The sequence below is a fragment of the Oryx dammah genome, unplaced genomic scaffold (assembly GCF_014754425.2).
Source record: "Oryx dammah isolate SB20612 unplaced genomic scaffold, SCBI_Odam_1.1 HiC_scaffold_8, whole genome shotgun sequence".
NCBI classification, from domain to species: Eukaryota; Metazoa; Chordata; class Mammalia; order Artiodactyla; family Bovidae; genus Oryx; species Oryx dammah.
Window position 1 is genome coordinate 35,358,410 of NW_024070192.1, and position 20,180 is coordinate 35,378,589.

Below are 20,180 nucleotides of genomic sequence, written 5' to 3' on the forward strand. Positions count from 1 at the left end.
CGCTGGAGCCTCCGGGTCCTCGCGGGACCTCCGAGGGGAAGGGCTGTGTTTCTCAAATTAGAGTCCATTATTGACCAATATGGATCAATAACTGGGGCGCGAGTTTTGTAGGAGCAAAGTCCTCCGGTTTCTTGGCTACCCCCCTCTCTAGTTTGGAGTGGGAGGAGCCAGTGTGTCACATGACCAAGTTTGTCAAGTCACGTGACGAGGAAGAATGGGTAGCCCGGTCTTGGAACAGCGTTTATCTCTGGCGGAGCTCCAGGTAAACTTGGCGATGGGCTGTCAGCAGCCGAGGATTACGTCATTTTGGTCTCAGATACCTTAGTCTTGAGTGGTGGTCTGCGCTGGGAAAATGGTAATTGAGATAGATTTACACCGAGAACGCCTCTGTCTCCTCTCTACTCATCCATACCGTTTGAAATAGACACTCTGACACGGTAAAAGGAGATGGCAACCCCTTCCCAAGCCCAGGCGTGCTGTCGTGGCTAGAACGCTTTAAAATTGCTGAGAGTTCTTGGCATTGGAAATCCTTAAGTAACGTTTTGTTATCAAACATGGAATACTGAAGAGTTTTGGATACAAAATCCAGGAAAAATATGGGCGTTAGGAAAAGTCCAGGGGAAGCGGACTCAATGAACAAACTGTTAAGGTGAGTGGCCCTACCAAGTGTGCTGGAGAAGGCAATAAGTGCACAGAAATGTCAGTTTTCTTCCTTATTGTAAACTGAGAAAACGGAAACTTTGAACACGATAGAGTCCAAGATTTTAAAGATATGAATAGATTATATACCTTCCAAAGAAAAATTTTGTATACCTCACTGGTGAAACCGAGAAGGCAATGGCACCCCATTCCAGTACTCTGGCCTGGAGAATCCCAGGGACGGAGGAGCCTGGAGGGCTGCAGTCCATGGGGTCGCTAAGAGTCGGACACGACTGAAGCGACTTAGCAGCAGCAGCACTGGTGAAAAACAGGTCTATAGACATTATTCAGGGAAATAGTGGTGTTTGAAGAACATAATTTTTCACTGAGTTTTTTGTACCTTTTCTAGTAAGGGCAGTGGTCATAGTATAATTGAGAGGGGTCATTTTGATCCCAAGACTCCAGAACCAGACAGACACTGTCAGTGGTTAGCATAACTTTGTGATATTTTCCCCTTTATTTTGTACATATTGTTCTTTAAAGGATCCTGAAAGAGAACTTGGAACCTGGGAAACACTTAGAGACCCCAGGGCCCTGAAGCTCCTGAGGAAGTGACCTTCAGACTTGTATTTTGTGTCTCTTTTGTTTGAGACTGTCTGGAAGGACATCATTTTGGAGTGAAAGTTTTTCTTTTGCCTTAGAAGCACCATTCTCATGCAGGGACTTTGGGGTAGGTGTATGAATAGGAGAAACAGGGGTGGAGGGAAAGCTGCCAAGGTAGAGTCAGGAATTTTTAAGTTGGCCACCAAGCGTGAAGTCAAGCTTCTGGGAAAGGAGGATGAATTGAGGTTGTCTGTTTCTCCAAGAAATCTTCCCTGCCCTCCCTCCCTTACCACCCCCCACCCCCCAGCATTCTCTGGATGTTTCTCAGATAAGGTCAGTACCTCAGGCTGCTGCAGGGGCACCCTGGTGCAGGTACTGCCCCTGAGGGCGAAAATCCACAGGGTTTTGTTGTTGTGCTTTTTGCATTTTAAAATGGTTGACTAAACTGAACAGAGAATATTCTATGACACAAGAAGTTCATATTTCACTGTCCATAAATAAAGTTTTATTGGAACATAGTCACATTCATTTACATGTTGTGTGTGGCTGCTTTTGTGCTACAACAGGAGAGTTGAATAGCTGTGACAAGAGTCAGTGTGGCCTCCAAAACCTAACATATTATCAGACCCTTTCCTTAGGGGCTTCCCAGGTGGTGCAATGGTGAAGAATCCAGCTGCCAGTGCAGGAGATGCAGGTTTGATCTCTGTATTGAGAAGATCCCCTGGAATAGGAAATGGCGACCCACTTAAGTATTCTTGCCTGGAGAATCCCATGGACAGAGGAGCCTGGTGGGCTACAGTCCATGGGGGTCACATAAGAGTTGGACATGACTGAGTGACTCAGCATGCACGCCTGCAAAGGCCCTTGGGCTCATAGGATACAGATGTAGGTGGTTTAATTGGGAAAGGAAATAACCTCAGCAGCAGGATGAATTTGAGCATACTCTGGGAGATAATGGAGGACAGAGGAGCCTGGTGTGCTACAGTCCAGAGGGTTGCAAAGTGTCAGACGCGACTTAGCAAGTGAACAGCAACACAGAGTTGACTCATTGGAAAAGACTCTGATGCTGGGAGGGATTGGGAGCAGGAGAAGGGGACAACAGAGGATGAGATGGCTGGATGGCATCACCGACTCGATGGACGTGAGTTTGAGTGAACTCCGGGAGTTGGTGATGGACAGGGAGGCCTGGCGTGCTGCAATTCATGGGGTTGCAGAGTCGGGGACGACTGAGGGACTGAACACTGAACTGAACTGAAACTCAAGATGGAATTGTCAGTCCCAGAGCTGATCTGCAGTCTGCCCATGGGGGGCGCCATAGAGCTCAAATAGTGACGCTGTTCTCTATGTGGCTGGGCTTTAGGTATTCATAGGGCAGGTCAAGTTGCTCATTGCGGGCTGTAATTTCCCTTTCCAAGTTTTCCAGATCTGTTTGGAATTGATTTAGTACAGACTTGGCCTTGGGGTCTGAGAAATACTTTTCTTTGTGATGCCCCAGAGGCACCTAAGAAAGAACAAAGGATCAGTCAGTTTTGATTTCAAAGACAGACACACCTAGAGCCTTGCCCTACTATGCTGTTCCCTTCCAACTGTCATTTCCATTTCCCCAGAATCCTCTCTTACCATGTCTGGCTGACGACGACCCAGATGCCACGTGATGGCCATTTGAAGACAGGCTTGTCGGACATCAGGTAGTGAGCCCATCACGGTGGCCATTGTCACATCTTCCTTGGTGGTGGGTGGGGGCATCCGCATTGTGCATGGGGCATTAGGGACCCAGGCATACCAGTCCAGCTGGGGGAAGAAACTGCAACCCTAGGATCCTAGTACTTAGGGTTTGAACTCCCGTCTCTCCCCTGAGCATCCCAAGTCCAAACACTTGCCTTCAGGGATCTGGGCTTTCAGCGCTCCATACCTGGCCCTGGTTGATGGCCCCATGCTGAGCAGTGCACGTGAAGACACACATGGTAAGGAAATGGCAGAGTTGATTCTGGGACTGGAAGGAGACAGGGAAACCTGGGCAGAAAAGGAACAGGATTTAGAGGCTACAGTCTGAGAGGAGAGAAATAAAGGCCGATGTCTTCAGATGTCTAGATTTTGGAATTGATGGATGTTTGTTTAGTTCATTTGTTCAAGTATATTTGCATCAGACGTGAGCTTCAACTCAGACTCAAGTAATACAGTTGGGTTACTTAACCTCTCTGAACTTCAATTTCTTGACCTGTAAAATATGAGTGATACCTACTTTATAAATGAGTTAATCACCTGGTATGGAACAAGTCTTCCAATAAGCAATTATTGTTATTTTGGAAGGGTGGTGGTGGTGGTGCTGAAAAGGTTTGAATGATCAGAAACCCTTTGCCTCAAAAAATGGTTGAGAATTTAGGGATGTTCCCTTCTGTTTGCAGACAGGGAATTGCAGGTGTCTAATTTATAATACGAAAGATAAGCGAAGTTATAGATTTACAATGTCACAGGCAAGAGAGGCTTTCTGCAAAGATTATGTTCAAGCCACTCAATTTATGGTGGAGCTGGGGGCTCAGAGACCCAGTAATCCTGCCAGTTAAGGTGAACAAATGTAACACTCCCTTTTTATAGATAAAAAATCAAAGACAAAAGAGATTAAACTGCTTGTAGAGCTTTCCTGGTGTCTCAGTGATAAAGAATCCACCTGCCGATGCAGATGTGGGTTCATGGGTTCAGTTCACGGGTGGGGAAGATCCCATGGTGAAGGAAATGTCAACCCACTCCGGTATCCTTGCCTGGGAAATCCCATGGACAAAGGAGCCTGGTGAGCTACAGTCTGGGCCATCTCATAAGAGCTGGACATGACTGAGCGGCTAAACAAACAACAGGACTGTGGTAATTAGGAAAAGGTGGAGGCTGACCTTGAACTTGGATTCCTAACTGCTAATCTCAGGTTTTTATTTTAGCACATTTTTTTCTAAAATGTCTGCTGAGAAAATGAGGCAAAAGTGAGCTGTGAGAATTGAGGGAGAGTGGATGAAGAGAGAATGAGAAGCACTTATTGGAGGCTAAAGTTGACATGTGGATGTTTATTTTCATTTTCCAAATGTAGATGCTGATTGGGGAAAAAAATGGCCAAGGAGAGGAAGAGGGGTCTCCCGGGAGCCTGTGGAGCCCAGAGGACAGACTCAGATGTACTAGAGAAAGTTTGGTCCTGGAAGGGGGGTGTTGCAGCCACCAATGTTCCAGAGGGACGCTCCCTCTTGAGGGCGAGTGTCAGACTAGTGCTCATGGCACCCCCAGAGGCTGGCCATAGCGGCTCCCCAGTAAATATCTGTAGTTGCCTCACAGAGGCAGAGATGTCAGTGTGAAATGTGAGGGACAGGGACGGAAGGGAGATTTGGAGCAGGCCATGCTGGCCTGTGTGTGTTAGAGGAGGAGGAAGCCAGGAAGAGCCAAGAAAGGCTGCTTCTTCCCTAGAGGGTAGAATGCCAGTAGGGGTGCTAAAGGCAGTGACTTGATTGTGGGGGAGGCTGGATCGGCCAAAGCGACATGAGCCCCAAGGGGGCACTGACTTCAGGGTTGATACAAAGCCTGTAGAGCATTGTGTTTACATCTAGAAATGACCTTGCACTGTGGTCATTGTGCAGTTGCCCTGGACTTTCTCTGTTTGTGCTGGACAGTGGGAGGCAGGAGAAGAGGGGAAACAGAAGGGGTCATCATGGACTTTGGTGGAAAACGCTTCCCATTTATATCCTCAGGAAGGTATAGACAGCCGAGGAGAGAACGTGAGCCCCAGCAGGGCTTGGGAAGATCCCCTGCTGTTCCTGGGGGGTGCCATGCTGTGGCAGGTTAGAGGAGGGGGTGAAAGTGAAGGATGATGGCCAAGGGCTTTGAGGAGGCTGATCCTTGGGCATTGGGAATTGTCCTGAGTCTTAGGAGGTGGAAATGGTATTAAGATGTTTGAAGTGTGGAGGGCAGAGGGTGTGATGAGTGGGTGGGGTTCTGAACTCAGACTCTGCTCTGGGCAGAGTGTCTGAGGAGCTCCCATCTCTGGGAGGGATCTCACCTCGCTCCTGGGCCTGGCGCAGCCCCACCTCAGTGATCTCCCGACACCAGGCCTGCAGCTCAGGGTCCCCTTTTACAACGTCATCCCCGTGGTAGAAGAGGTGGACAATCCCCTCCACATACCTGCCCCGGGGAGAAGGGAGGTGAGCTCCTTAAGAGGAGAAGGCTCCGGCCTCTGACTTCTACACTTTTCCATGGTCTCTGGTCAGCTGACTGTTGCTATGTCTGAGTATAGAGTCTTCTAGGCCTGCCTTTTGGGTCACTCCTAGCTGTTTCTACAAACTAGCCTAGAGAGGAAGGACACGTGGGTCCTTAGTTCTAGGCATTCCCAGATATTGTTGAAAGCCTTTCTTTCTAACAAAACTGCTGATTTGTCCAGATCCCTCAGCCTTTGCATCCACAGCTTTCCCAATCTATGCTCTCTGTCCCCAGTCTGCTCCTCAGACCCCACCCACTGACTCCTCACTCTTCCTCATCTCTCCCCAGGATCCCTTCCTCTGCTTCTCCTGTCTGGACCTTCTTGTTTTCATGTTCCTTCTGCCCCAGGCTGACCTTGGGACCAGAGCCCCACTCGCCTTCTCCCCACCTCACCCCTCCACCGACTCCTTTCTTGGCTTCCCCCTCACCCACCGGGCAGTGATTTCCCAGAGCCGTAAAGCATCGCAGGCGTAGAGAGCACCCGGGGTTCCCAGCAGGCGGCGATCAGCCAGATCGTCAAGAGGACAGAGGGAGCGGTAGGTCAGCTGACCCAGGGCTCGGCGGAGCAAGTGCACGTGGCCCCCTCCACCGGTGCTCACAGCCTGGGACAAGAGAGATGCAAGGCCTTGAGGAAGAAGCCAGTGCACAGTATATAAAGGGTTTTCAGATGTGGGGTTTTCACATTTTAGAGACATGGATATAAAGGGCTCATAGGTTTAAGGGTCAGGACATTTATCCAGGTTGGTCTGGGATCTTGAAAGTGGCAAGAGATGGTAGAAAGTCAGACAGTGATGCAGCCCCACTCACTTTATCAAATATGCCTCCATCTGAGATGAGCTGAGTCCGTGCCCTGGTGTTGATTTCCATCGTGTAGCGGATGTGTGGCATCAGGAGCTGGGATGGGGGAGTAAAGGGGGTCGATTATGGGGGACATGCTCAGGTCCTTCTTTATAGGCAGCATGATGGCCTTTTCTCTTGATGCTTTCCTCCCTTGACAGGCTGGTCTCTTCCTGTTTCCATGATCACGTCATCTCATGATCTTGTCACCTCTGTAAGTCGTCATTCTCTCCAGCCACACTGACCTGGGTTTCACTTCAGCAGTCATTTTATGTTTGTCCAAGGTACAGGACCCTCTAAGTGTTGACCTTTCTCATCTCCTATCCTCATATGATAACGGTGGCTGGTTATAGGGTCTTTTGTCTTTTGTCTTAGGAGGCTACAGTGATGCTTACATGAGTGATGCCCTTGAGTAGCGGCTGTTATTTATCTTGATGATTTCCACCTGGAGTGTAGGTGGCCTTTGAGAATCAGCCTCTTTTGATTTGCTTTTACTTGTTTTCTTCCCCTCTTTGGCTGTGGCATGTGGGATCTTAGTTCCCTGACCAGGGATCAAACCTGCAGCCCCTGCATTGTAAGCCGGGGCTTACAATGCAGGAGTCTTAACCACTGGACCACCAGGGTCCCTAATTTGCTTTTTTTTTTTTTTAAATACTACACATTTATTAAAAAGGTCAAAATTTAAAGAGACTGAACATATTGGCAAGGATATGGAAGCATTGGAAGTCCCAGACTCTTCTGGTAGGAATACAAAAGAAAACAACCATTTTAAATCATAGTATGTGCTGATGTGCTCAGTCACTTAGTCATGTCTAACTCTTTTCGACCCCATGGACCATAGCCCACCTGGCTCCTCTGTCCATGGGATTTTCCAGGCAAGAATACTGGAGTGGGTTGCCATTTCCTACTCCACAGCTGATTTGCTTTTATACTCTGTCATCCTCACAGTTTAAATTAGTCTCTCTGCTCATTTCCAGAGTCACACCTCCATCCCCTGGTTGCTTCACTGTCAGGTTTTGAGGGGTAGAGTTGGGTACCTTCAGTGAGGAGGAGCCATACTGTGCCACCTGTGTAAGCAGCAGAGGTGAAATGAAAGTCACTCAGTCATGTCTGACTCTTTGCGACCTCACAGACTATACAGTCCATGAAATTCTCCAGGCCTGAATACTGGAGTGGGTCGCCGTTCTCTTCTCCACGGGATCTTCCCAACCCAGGGATCGAACCCAGGTCTCCTGCATTGCAGGTGGATTCTTTCCCAGCTGAGCCACCAGGGCAGCAGAGAGGCTGTCATCAAATCTCCTCCCACCCCAAATTAGGTGGTTAGACTCCCTCTATTTTGCAAGCTTTTCAAGAAATGGCTTTTCCTTAGCTATTAAAAAAGGCCACCTGATCTTCCATGCATTTCTTTTTATCTCAGACTATTTTGTTTTCATTTCCACCCAGTTTATGTACAGATTTCACAAAGGGTTGGTATTTATCTAAGTAGTTGTTGCTGGAGACAGAATGAACCAGAGAGAACTATGAGGTCAGAAGGTCAAAGCAGCTTACATTGGACTGAAACTTCAGAAAGTTCATGAAAGTTGCTGAGTGTCATAGAAAGCCCAACATCCACTTGAGGAGAGGAGAAGCCCGAGGACAAACAATTCTTAATAATAACCGGGACCTCCTCTATGGTCCAGTGGTTAACAATCTGCCTGCCAATTCAGGGGACACTGCTTTGATCCCTGGTCCAAGAACTAAGACCCTACATGCCAGGGGGACAACTAAGCCGTATGCCAACTACTGAGCCTGAGCTCTAGAGCCCACAAGCTGTAACTACTGAAGCCCACTTGCCCTAGAGCCCGTTCTCCACAACAAGAGAAGCCACTGCAGTGAGAAGCCCACACACCATAGCTGGAAAGTGGCCCCCACTCACCACAACTAGAGAAAACCTGTGCACAGCAATGAAGACCCAGCCCAGCTACCCCCCGACCAAAGGTAATAATAACAAAAATTGCAAGAACTAATTTTTTTCTAGCTTTTAGCCTGTGTCATGCTATTAGGTCATTTTATCCTTTAGCAGCCCCATGATGGTGTTCCTTTTGTCCCCTTTTAGACATGAGGACACTGAGCTCACACCTGTACAAAGGTTAGGACTCAGGATTCAGGCCTTGGCAGTCTGAATCCAGAGCCTGCACAGATCACCATTGGGACATTGGCCGGCTTGGCTCTCCTGTGTGTGCTGATAACAGTGCAGCTCTTTGACATGATTTTGCTCTGGGAGTGGAGACAGGTGGGCACAGGGCTCAACTCGTAAAGGGGGGATATTTTCAGTGTGAAAAGAGGCTTAGCCTATCCAAGGTGAGCAGAAGATAGTGGTGCAGGAGCACAATGAGATGAGTAAAACCCAAGATTCTGCTCATCACACTGGACTCCATCTTGTTGGTGCCGCCCCAGCCTCCCGAGAGGCCACAGCTACTGCTGGTCAGGCTTTCAGGGACCTGGAGGGCCCCCAGCTGAAGTACAGTTCAGGCCTTCTCCCTGCCACGTGCTCACCTGTGTGTCCTGGCAACACTTCCGATTCCATGAACCTCAAACTGAATCTCATCTTCACTTCCCAGCTGGCTTCTTTCCTGGCTTTCCTGTTTCTGACAATTGCTCTGGTTCATATGCTTGTTTCATATGCATATGTTCATATGCAGTTTTGTCCCTTTTGCCTTGTTCCCTATATCTAAAATGTCATCAAGATTTTGAGGACATTTTAAAGCAAGCATGAGCCTTATGTTGCTGCTGTCAGCTGAGCAGTAGATGCTGAGCTCACTCTTTTATAAAATTACAGGATTTCTAGGTCAGTCTCCCACACCCACCCTTGGGCTCCTGAGTGTTGTAGAAGCTTAGACCTCTGACTTTTCTGTCTCTGCTCTGATACCCAGGCTTGCTGCAGCTACTGTTCCTTCTCTTCCCCAAGTCTGATGATGATTATTTTTTTAGCTGAGCCATGTGGCATGTGGGATCTTAATTCCCAGACCAGGGATTGAACCTGTACCCCCTGCAGTGGAAGTGTGGTGTCTTAACCAGTGGACAGCCAGGGAAGTCCTTGATTTTTTTTTTTTTTTAATTCTTGTCACCACCTTGCCAACACATGTTTTTCTCCATTTCTCTCTTGGGCTGGGATAAGCACCCTGTTGGGCTGCTCTCCTTGCCTATTGCTCTGTTCCTACTTAACACTCTCAGTTGGGATGGAACGTTCTCCATCAGTATTCTAGTTTTACCAGCTGTCTCGTGATTTCAAATTCTAGGTCCAGGTATTGTTCTCTGGGGAGTTCTTATGGGCACCATGTGTCTTTCTGGCTAAATCATAAATCTACTAAGGCAGGAACAAGGCTTTTGTTTTACTGGCAATATTCTGGCTATTCTCTTGGCCCATTGCTAGATTGTCAGATCTGAGAATTTCAGAGGGTTCCTTTGTAATATGTCCTGAAGAAATGTTAAGTGACTCAACTTAATTAAAACACAAGTCTCAAAATACTGATACAGTCTTTCTTCCTTCTGTTCTCCTTTCTTTTACAAAGTGATAAAAAATTTTTGCTGCTATAATATCATATCATAATACCAGGTGGTGCTAGTGATAAAGAACCTGCCTGCCAGTGCAGGAGATGTAAGAGACAAGGGTTCGATCCCTGGGTCGGGAAGATCCCCCAGAGGAAGGCATGGCAACCCACTCCAGTATTCTTGCCTGGAGAATCCCATGGACAGAGGAGCCTGGTGGGCTATAGTCCATAGGGCAGCAAAGAGTCAGAAATGACTGAAGCAACTTAGCATGCACACATGCAGTATCATATGATATTGGCCTGTTTCCTTTCTTTGGGGTCTGAATGAAGTAGGACATGGAGGGTAGAGGTGGTACCTTGAAGACAGGGTGCAGCCCTGGGAGGCACCTCATGGTGGCCACAGCAATGACCTCAGCCAGCAGATGGGTGTTGAGCAAATGGTATTGGAGCTGATGCAGTTGGAAATCTGAATTTCGGACCCAGATCTTTGCCAGGAGCCAGGCTAGTGGAGGATCCGAGGGCAGGAACAGTGGTGGGGTCGGGGAGATGGGGCTGGGCGGCTGGATCTGGGAAAAAGAAATTAAGCCTTCATTGAATTCCCACTTTATGTGTGACCTTATGGTCAGCCATCTTGGGGAAATAGATGAGTAAGTACGATTTTTGCTATCCAGGAGGCTGTGATCTAGAGGATTAGGAGGTGGAAGAATGAGGCCCCTTCCACCCTGCCTCTCACTGCTGTGGCACCGTGCACCCATCATGGTCTTCAGGGTGAATGCAGGGGGTCTGAAGCAGGGAGTTCAGTGAGGAGGTCCTGATGGTGGTTTGGGAGAAACGTTATGGGGGTCTGAGTTATGGTGGGGGATGGAAGGGGAAGCTGGGTGTATGAGATAATTGACAGGGTTTGTTAAACTGACTATTGAAAACAGTGGGAGAAAAGAGAGTGGACTGAGGGATTAATTAGTGACTCTTAAAATGTGTTCCCAATCTTGAAGCATCCACGTCACTTTGGAACTTAGAAAAGCAAATTCTCAGTCCCCATCCCAGATGGACTGAATCAGAAAATCTCAGGCTGGGACCCAGCAAACTGTTTTAACAAGCCCTCTAGGTCATTCTGAGGCACACTGCAGTTCGAGAACCACTGGGTATAGGATGAGAACTCCAAAAGGCCATTATGACTCTTGAACAAGTCCTTCCAGTTGGGCGAGTCAGGAAAAACCAGGCTGTAAGCAGAGTGACATGAGGACAGGTCTCACTATGTGAGGATGGAGCTTGGGAGCCAAGAACCAAGGGGCTGGGTCCTCAGGTGCCGAGGTGGAGGTGAACAGCAGCAGAGTTGGGAGGGGGTGCCTGGGGCACCTCACCTGGATGACCATGGGTAGCAGCTTCCCACTGGGATCCATCTTGAGCATGACGAGGGGGGCAGCCAGGTACTGCTTCTCTCCTCGGATCACGTTGGCTGGAATTCCGTCCAGGAGGATGAAATCAGCCTCAAACAGGGAACCGTTCTGGGGAAAGGAGGAATGTATCTATCCTTTGAGTTTAAAGTCTAACCCAAGAGGGCAGGGGCAAAGGGGGAACACATTTAAAGACATTTATCTTGATTCTTGCCATCATCCTGTGTCATTTACGGAGTCTTATTGGCAGAACCAGAGCATCTGGCCTGATTCCTCTCATTTTAAGTGACAAATAGCCTAGTGAAGGTAGACGTCTTGTGCAGGTCTGATTTCAGAACGGGCCTGCCTAGTCCAGTGTGCACGCTGGCCCCTTGTCCAGATGGCCAGGCCCCTACCCCACCATCCTGCAGTGACCTGCTCCCTGTGTTCAGCTGTCAGCAGCTCAGCGGACGCTCTTTCACTCCCTCTCCAAAACTCACCTCCTGTGTCAAGGAATCCGCTGCCAGCACTGCTGCCCAGTCCAGTGCACACATGCCCATGACATGCTCACATCTGGCCTCGCTCATCATCCTCATATGCAGCTCACGTCCTCCAAACCCAGGTAACCTCCACAGTCCTCCCCCACGGATGGCACATTTTCCATCTTTCGTCCTCCCTTTGGACACTGGTGTCCGGGGCACTGACATCAACCAGGAGACGACATTGTCCCTGGTAACACCACTGAGCCTGTCTGTGCCCTGGGGATCCATCCTACTTCTCCTCCATGCTGGGAGCTCCTCAGAGTTTTCCCCACATACTGTATCACCTCTAGTTTTTTCCAGCACTGGAGTCTGGACCAAGGGTTACCACAGCCTGCCTTCCTCAACTCATCTTTGGTCCCTCCCCTTCACCACTTCTGGCTGCACTGCCAAGGTGAGAACAGGGCAGGGTGGGAGGGATACCTGGAGTTCTCTCTCCAGCTGGGCCCGTAGCTCCTCCATCCCCGAGGGCAGCACCAGCCGGGAGGGCAGAGAGGTGCAGCGTCTCAACAGCATGGGGTTGGCGCCATTGAGAAACTGGTAGCCAAACAACTCATCGTCCCGCCAGCGCTGGTGAACCTTCTCTGTGGGGTCGGGGTGGAGTGGAGTCGAGTGGAGGAGGAGGTTTACACAGTCAGGATGTCCCTCCTCCAGGCCCTACCCCAGCAATGTAGGCATGTGACCACCCCATCCATATCCAGTCCCTATCTTTTCATCTTGAGGCCTCTGAGAAATGACCCAGCACAGTATAGTCTCATCTGTGAAACACTTATGAGGGACTGGAGTGTGAAGGTCGGGACATCAGGAGAGGCCATCAACAGGTTACAGAGACCTGGGGAACCACTGACCAGCCAGGGGGCTCTTCTGGCCCCAGAAGATGAGATCAAAGTCCTCCAGACTGGTCCAGGAGCTCAGGAGGGTGTAAACACGTTTGAGGACCATCTCCAGAGCCCTAGGACAGGAATCAAGCCGTGAACCCAGTCGCCCATCCCTCAGCCCCTCACCATCTACCACCATTTTTTAGATCTCCCGGCCCTTTCACCACTCTGAACTCCAGGCCCGTTCTCACCCCGCCTTCAGTGTCCACTCAAAGTCCAGCCTCTTCTCCTCGTGGAATCTCATATTTACAGGTAGATCATCCTCACAGCCTGCAGCTATTGTCAGGGGTAACCCTTCCTTCCAGGTGGCCCAGCTAGGAAATGGGGACAAGGCTTCAGGAAGGGTGCCCAGGTCAGTAGTGGGGCTGGGGTCAGGGAAGGGGGTACCACTGAGAGGCCCTGTAGGTGGGTGGTCACCGGTATATCTTATGTCTTTCTTTCAGCTCCTTCTCTCGATGTCTCTGGAACACATCCAATGCATTGTTTCCTGCCAGGCGGGCTGTGGAGATGTTAAGACAATTGGCCACAGTCTGTGTGGTCCTGGGCTCTCCCCCGCTTGTCTTCATCTTCCTTTTAGCAGTCATGGGCCCTGTGTTCAGTTCTGCTCTGTTGCTTTTATCTCTGGCCTTGCATCACTCCATTGATTTCTGAGACACATTTACCTTGTCATTGCCAACTGTGTACTCTGGGTTTTGTTAATCTCAACCCTCATTTCTTGCCTTGAGACAATATCATGTTTGATATCTTTTCTTGTCCGTTAACTCGCCTTTCCCCACTTAATCCTATTTCATCAGTATCTATTGTTGGAAAAATCACTGTAATTAAGGTGATAAAATCTTGTGAATCCCTTGCAGTCCAGTGGTTAAGACTCTGCAAGTCCATTGCAGGGGACATGGGTTCAATCCCTGGTTGGGGAACTAAAATCCCACATGCTGAGCAGTGCAGCCAAAAGAAAAAAAAAGGGTGAGGGGTAAAGTCTTAGTCACCCATATGCCCTTACCTGTTTTCTTCTATATATTGCCTTGGTTAATTTCATATGTGCTGAACCTCACCTGCCACACCTCAGCTGTCTTTGGAAAGCTATGAGGAAAAGCTCTTTGCTTTCTTTCTCTGACTTCACTCTGCTGAGACCCTCAGAGTCTATTATCACCTTGTTCCTGCTCTTAGCTGCATGTTTAGTCACAGTGTCAAAGTGATGTCTTTCTGTCCTTACTTGCCCTGGCCTGCGTTTTCCTCTGTGATCATCTCTCTTACTATTTCCCAGAATCTGGTAACAGATTCTGTATTGGCTGCCCTCATTCACCCCCACCCGCTGTCAGTGTGCACCCTGTCCCTCATGGTTTGCTTCCGTGTTTTTCCAACCAAACCAGCTCTCCCAGTCACATTGTTTATTATTTCCCACACTGTCTCCTCTCAGGGTCACCTCCATCCGCTATTCCACATGCTACCTGTACCTGCCCTGCCCCAACTTGCTCCTCATCCCATACAGATCTCCTTTCTGCTTTTACTTCGGCGCTTTCGGCGCTTCTGTTTCCCATCATTGCTGCGACTCCCATCCCCTGCCCTCATCTTCTTGGAGGGTGGGATTTACACGTGAACTTATGTCCCTGTCCAGCTCCACTTGCAGCTTTTTTTCCCTGTGTATAAATTTGGTATTTTATAACTTTCCAGTGTCTTGCCTTCTCCACACTTAACTTGCTGAACGCTCACTTTCCTCAAGGCCCTCTGACCTTCCTCAGCTCCATCCCCGCTCCTTTCCCATCTGTTCTCCAGGACCGTACACCCCTCCTCCCAACACTGCCCCTCACCGGTGGCCTCTGGCAGGCACAGCACGCCGTCACCCTGCACCCAGCGGTAGCACGGGAACGCGGCCTCCTCGCAGGCTCCAGGGCCCCACACCGTGATGCGGTCGCAGAACCACGCGTCGTCCACCAGGGAGTGGTGTTTGCGCAACTTCACGAACTGCAACGGCCCCAGGTCCCCAGGAACTTCGTGCTCAAACTCCTCCTCCTGTGGGACCAGAACCCAGAGACAGTAGCAGGGTTCCAGGAAAGGCCATTTTGCCGGGGTGGGGGTGGGGGTAAGTAATGCGAGGGGGTCAAGAGAGGAGGGGACCTTTGTGGAGCCTCGGTGGCAAGGCCTCCAGATAGAGCATTCCTCGTTCTGCCTCCGAACGCTTGCGCGGTGGGTCTCACCCCTATCGCACCGGCAGAATGAGAGAGGCCGGCGCGTGGATCGCAGTGTCTTGAATTGATGTCTGAGCATCAGCACCTCAATCGGTCCTTTAACTGAGCTCCCCCCGCGCGCTCCTTACTAGGAGCATCCTGCTTGACTTCAGATCCTATTACTGACACTGGCACGGGTCACTTGAAGAAGGAGTTGGAGGCTGTGAGGACCAGGGCCGTCGGGGAGCGAGAAGGGTGTGCACCCTGCCTGGACCCTGGCTCCCGATCCTCTCCGCCCAGGCACCGGCGGCCCAACACCTGAAAGCCCCAGCGGAGCTGCCGTCGTTTCGCCCCCTATCCCTCCCCCTCGCCGGCCTCCCGCGTCCCGGCTCGCCCGCTGACCTGGCCCCGCGCCGGCCGCAGCTGCAGCTCCAGCTCCGTTTCCCCGCGCGCCCCGACCAGCCACAGCTGCACGCGGTTGTGCGAGCCGGCGAAGAGCGAGGCCCCGGTGGCCACGAGGATGCGGTAGCGGCCCATGGCCGCCCCGGCGGCTGAAGCGAGGGAAGCCGGGTCCGTGCGCGCTTCTCGAGGCCGCCCGGGGCCGCCGACAGGTGTCCAGGCGCCTCAGGGCCGGTCCCGGGCCTTTAAAGATGGGCTCGCGTCCCCGCCCTCCTCACCACATTCAGGCGTTCCCAGTCTCCGCCCAAGACTAGCCCGAACCTGCGAGCCGCCGCAGAGCCGGCTGTGGGGAAGAGCCGCGCCTCCCGGCCCGAGCGCAGCTGCGAGGGAGATAAAGGGGCCTCGGCCTGGGGGAAGCCGAGAGGACGGATGTGCCCGGGTTTCTCCTCCTCCCGAGGAGGTCAGGGGCCTCGGCGTTGAAGGGAGCAGGACGAGGACACTCCCCGAGGTCGGCGGGACTCTGGGGGAGCTCGAAGGAAGAGGGAGTGTGTCGGTCTTCCAAACGGAGGAGAAAGTCCCTGCTTTTGTGGGCTGGGACCTGGGGAAGACCGTGGGCCGAGCCCTGGAAGGTCGACCTGGGTGGCTAAGCTGGCGCATTCCTGGAGAGTGGGCTTCTCTGGACCCAGTGCAGTCCAGCCAGTCTTCAGATTCTGATTGCTACCTGATTTGAGCGCAGTCCTTCAATAAATGACCAGAGTTTCCCCATGTTGCCTAAAACTTGGAAAAGTAACGGCTGAGAGACTTGCTCCTCACCCCACCCCCAACCTCGTCAAACATGGCTGGGTTAGGAGCCCCCCCCCCGGCCCCCACACACAAACACATACACGTCAGATACTGCATGCTATTGCTTGTTAAGTCGCTTCAGTCGTGTCTGACTCTTTGGGACCCTAGGGACTATAGCCCACCAGGCTCCTCTGTCCCAGGGATTCTCCAGGCAAGAATACTGAAGCGGGTTGCCATTTTCTTCTCCAGGAGGTCTTCCGGACCCAGGGATCCAGCCCGCATCACTGTGTTTCCTGCATTAGCAGATGAGTTCTTTACCGCTAGCGCCACCTGCCAACCCCTTCAGATACTGAGGGAGGCCTAACTGAGGCAGGGCAGTGAGTGCTTCCTTTTGTCCTGTCTTCACAGTGGGTGCAGAGAATGTTAGGGACCCAGGTGTGAGGGTGCAATGTGGAGCCACTTAGGGACCCAGCATCCTTGGGCGATTCCCATGGACTTTGTCCCTCCAGAATGAATGCAGCCTCTTTCTCTTCTCTATGTTCCAGGTACATTTTTATTCTGGCCTCACTGACCCTGGTGCTTGCTTTCCCCGCAAGAATCCAATTTTCTCCTAAAAGACTCAGGTGTAAAGTTCTTATCAGTCATGAAGTTCTACTTCTTTCATCTTCCCCCTTGTCTTTATCCCACTTTAAACCCCCCCCCCCCCACCCCCACTGTCTCCTGGCCGTTTTTGGCACTCAGGGCGAGAAACTGGGGAACCAGGGAGCAGCGGTGGGACTTGTCAGGAGGATGATTCAGAACTCAGGCTTTAGCACCCACCCAGGAAGCCTCTTGCTGGTCCCTACCCAAGTCTTCTTGGCCCTAGTCTTTATAAGCCTTTGGCTCACAGTGCACGTGCTTGGCAGCCTGGGCTAGGCCAGGGCAAGGTAAACCTGCTTTCATGAGCCAGACCCTCAAAAATGACTCGACATGTTGGTCTTTGGTGGGCGTGAGAGGGATTCCAGTCCTGCCTTCCAGCCTCCAGACCTTACAGAAGTGTCTGATCCTAACTGGGTGCCCTTCCCCTTATCTTCTGGGCCCACTCCCGCCTACTGCATCCTCAGTGCTCGGGGCTGGTGTCTGCTGGCCCCCAGTTTCCTCCAGTTTGGGGTATCCTGTAATATCCAAATAGTGTGGCTCACATTCCCCATCTTTTGTAGTAGCTGAACCTTGCCTTTCCACATGTGCCCTTCAAGTGTCACTTTTACCTAAAAAGAAAGTTTGCGTGATACTTCCAAGACTAGTCCATACTTCAGCCTGCTTCTCTGCTGTTCAGTGACACCTTTTCTGCCTGCTGGAACGTACTCAGAGGCAGGGTGGAGGTGGGGATGGATAATTAAGCTACTACGTATGCTAATAAGTTAATGTTTAAAACAGAACAATACCTGGCAGTAGTCTCCTTATGTGTTCATTGCTATTATTCTATTACTTACATTCTGGAAACAGTTTTCAATTGAATGTCAGCATCAGTGTTTCTAGAACTTTCTCTGCCTCTCCTCACCCCATACTATTTTTCCACATCCTTTCCATTTAGATGTCTTACTCCTCAAAACCTTCTCACTTATTTTTTTTTCTTTTTCAGCTCATGCATTATATTGGGAAATATAATAAAAAAACAAGATTTCCCAACCCAGGAAAAGCTCTCCACAAAGGCAGTGGAGGAAAGAAAGTAGTTTTATACTTGAATAAGCATTACCAGAATGTGATGTGCGTCACAGGCCATCTGCTAAGAGATTGTAAAGATAAGGTAATCCCGTCCTGTTATAGTGCCAAACAGATGCAGCCTTTACACATGTTCTCAAGATAAACAGTAACTAGTTCTCAAGTAAGAGCCTTGAGAGCACCATTTGTCACACACGGTTCGTCCTAACTTTACCTGGTGATTGGTGATCCTTGGTGTTTTTAATAGGGTTAATCACAGGAAAACCAATATCCTCATATCTTTATGACAGGAGGTAGTTTTGCATCTCAGAGCAAGGTGCTCACCTCAGTTAGGGTCCTGTCCTCACAGAAACTGGGAGGTAGGGGTGCTCTCTCTCCTGATTTTTCCATTTCAAAGAGATGACTGCCAGGGCCTTGGGAGAGAGACATTCCTGGGTCATAAAGCTGCAAGAGGCTAGTTTAGCTTCTAAAAAGATTCCCATACACTTCAAAGAGACAGAGAAAGAACTTATAAGTTTTCTAACATTAATGCTTTAAGGAAGGGATTGGAGATACTCCACACTTCCAATGCAGGGAGTCTGGGTTCCATCCCTGGTCAGGGGACTAGACCCCGCATGCCACAGCTGAGAGGTCTCATGCTGAACAGCCCACATGCAGCAATGAAGGTCGAAAATTTGTGCCTCAACTAAGACCTGACGCAGCCAAATAAATAAATAGTAAAAGAAAAGAAAAGGTTGGAAGAAGTCTCTTATTTTCAACAGGAAGAATTAAGCTTCTTGTTTTAAAATGTTTACTGGTCCTTACAGTTACCATTTGTTCTTCTGTTTACCACAGGAAGGACCAGGGGCTGGGTTTTGCAGTAGGGAAGCCCATATGTGCACCCCAAAGCTGAACTCTCCTCTTCTTCCAGATCCCCAGGGCCCTGCTTTCTGTCTCACTTTTCTACCACCTCTCTGCAGGACAATTTAGCTTCTTGATCAAAGCTTCTCTCATTAGATACTTCCCCAGGGACTGTGGGCGAGGGGGATGGACCTTGCATTTCATAGCCAAGAAGCCTTGTTTAAGTGTTCTGAACACAAGAGCCATTTCATCCTCTTCTTTTCTCCTGTACCAGTGTGGCTTAGACTTCAGTTGGCTAGAGGGTCACCCCAGTGTCCCCACTCCATGAGTATTTGGAGCCCATATTTGGCACAGGACTACAGAAGTTTGTGTTTATTCCTTGAGGACAAATTGGACATACGAACACAGCATTATAAACTGTGTAACTTAAAATATAGGCTCTGATTTGAGGGTAGACTTTATATCACGTATTTTTCCAGTGAGTAATTTGAGTACCCCTCCCCAGTGTGCAGGAAGCCCAGCACCTCCCCTCTCTGAGTGTGGTACTCACTTCTGTTTTGTTCACTGGTGGCACTAGGGACACATTGTTCCTGCACCATCCGATGGGTCATTTCTAGTGCCTCATGGGCCTGCTGCACAGGCCACAAGAGTGACCCACACTTGGGCTTCCCAGCTCTTAGCTCACACAGGGTCTCCCAGAGGGACTGTGGTGCCAGGGGCCAGGGTCAGGGCCGTGTCCAGCCTCAGCCCCTTAAACCTTGAGTCTTGATGCTGAGCCTGGTCATTTGACCAGATGACTTTGCTCACAGGGGCTTCCCTTTGGAGAACTTTAGCGTTCTTTCCTGCTGGTGGATCTCTGTTGGAACCTTCTCAACATTCAGAGAGAACTTCATTCATATCAAACAATGTGAAAAAGAATTCAGTCTCAATCTCTTTTCTTCCAGGTAGAGTCTTGGTCCTTGAGGCATATTTGCCCCCTCGTCCTCATCCACTATCTCTGCCTACAAAGGGAGTTTGGGGATGGGACTAAGAGGGAAGAGCCTTTGTGGGACCTCAAATGGGTGCTGGTGAGGGGATGCTCAGGGCTCAGAGGAGAGTCAAAGAAGGTTTGCTCCCAGGGAGCTATGTCCATTCAGAGAGAAGAGAGCTGGCAGATTCTTGGCGCCTTGCCACCTGACCCCACCACCTCTGCTGCCTTGATCCCAAGAATCCCCAAGCCAAGCCCAAAGAGTCTGCTCAGGTTTCTGCCAGTTGCATAGAATCATCTTCAATCATGAGTACACTTCTAGGAGTGGCTGTTTTTTGTTGTTTAACAAATCTGTGCCATACTATATACTTCTTCCTCATTTAAGAACTCTCTCTCATGGACATCTCTGTGGTTCAGTAGTTATACCCTGGACTCATTCTTTTTTGGCCAGGCCATTGGCACCTGGGATCTGAATTCCCTGACCAGGGGTTGAACGCATACCCCGCTGCAGTGGAAGTATGTAGTCCTAACCACTGGACAACCAGGGAACTCCTTGGACTTTTTCTTTAACAGCTACATGGTGCCCCACGCTGGTTTTAACCATTCCTCTGCCAGTGATCATTCAGTTTATACTTTTTAGACATTTGATGAATGTTATAGAGAGCATGTTTGTATTTATATCCTTATATACTTGGT

General features: G+C 50.0%; 1 protein-coding gene and 1 long non-coding RNA gene across 5 annotated transcripts; one reads left to right on the top strand and one right to left on the bottom strand.

The window, feature by feature from the left end:
* The first annotated feature begins 172 nt into the window (after positions 1-172).
* Positions 173-15,025, top strand: LOC120866095. Its single transcript, XR_005721591.1, has 4 exons — positions 173-262; positions 2,850-2,930; positions 14,403-14,709; positions 14,947-15,025. It is a non-coding gene; the product is annotated as an uncharacterized LOC120866095 (long non-coding RNA).
* On the bottom strand, positions 1,625-15,505 carry ALOX12 (arachidonate 12-lipoxygenase, 12S type). 4 transcript variants are annotated; one of them, XM_040243571.1, is made up of 14 exons: positions 15,197-15,505; positions 14,438-14,639; positions 13,047-13,128; positions 12,821-12,943; positions 12,600-12,703; positions 12,175-12,335; positions 11,201-11,344; positions 10,196-10,405; positions 6,280-6,366; positions 5,905-6,074; positions 5,276-5,397; positions 3,155-3,255; positions 2,863-3,033; positions 2,431-2,743 (listed from the first exon to the last, which is right to left on the bottom strand). In XM_040243571.1, exons 1-14 carry the CDS (start codon positions 15,329-15,331, stop codon positions 2,564-2,566), a joined length of 1,992 nt encoding a protein of 663 aa, XP_040099505.1. In that variant the 5' UTR covers positions 15,332-15,505; the 3' UTR covers positions 2,431-2,563. The 4 variants fall into 4 exon arrangements, 3 of the variants coding, with proteins under 3 accessions (XP_040099504.1, XP_040099505.1, XP_040099503.1); XR_005721589.1 differs by lacking the exon at positions 15,197-15,505 and having other exon boundaries at positions 1,625-2,743; positions 3,123-3,255; positions 14,438-14,952; XM_040243570.1 differs by lacking the exons at positions 2,431-2,743; positions 15,197-15,505 and adding an exon at positions 1,626-1,963 and having other exon boundaries at positions 14,438-14,952.
* Positions 15,506-20,180: the final 4,675 nt, after the last annotated feature.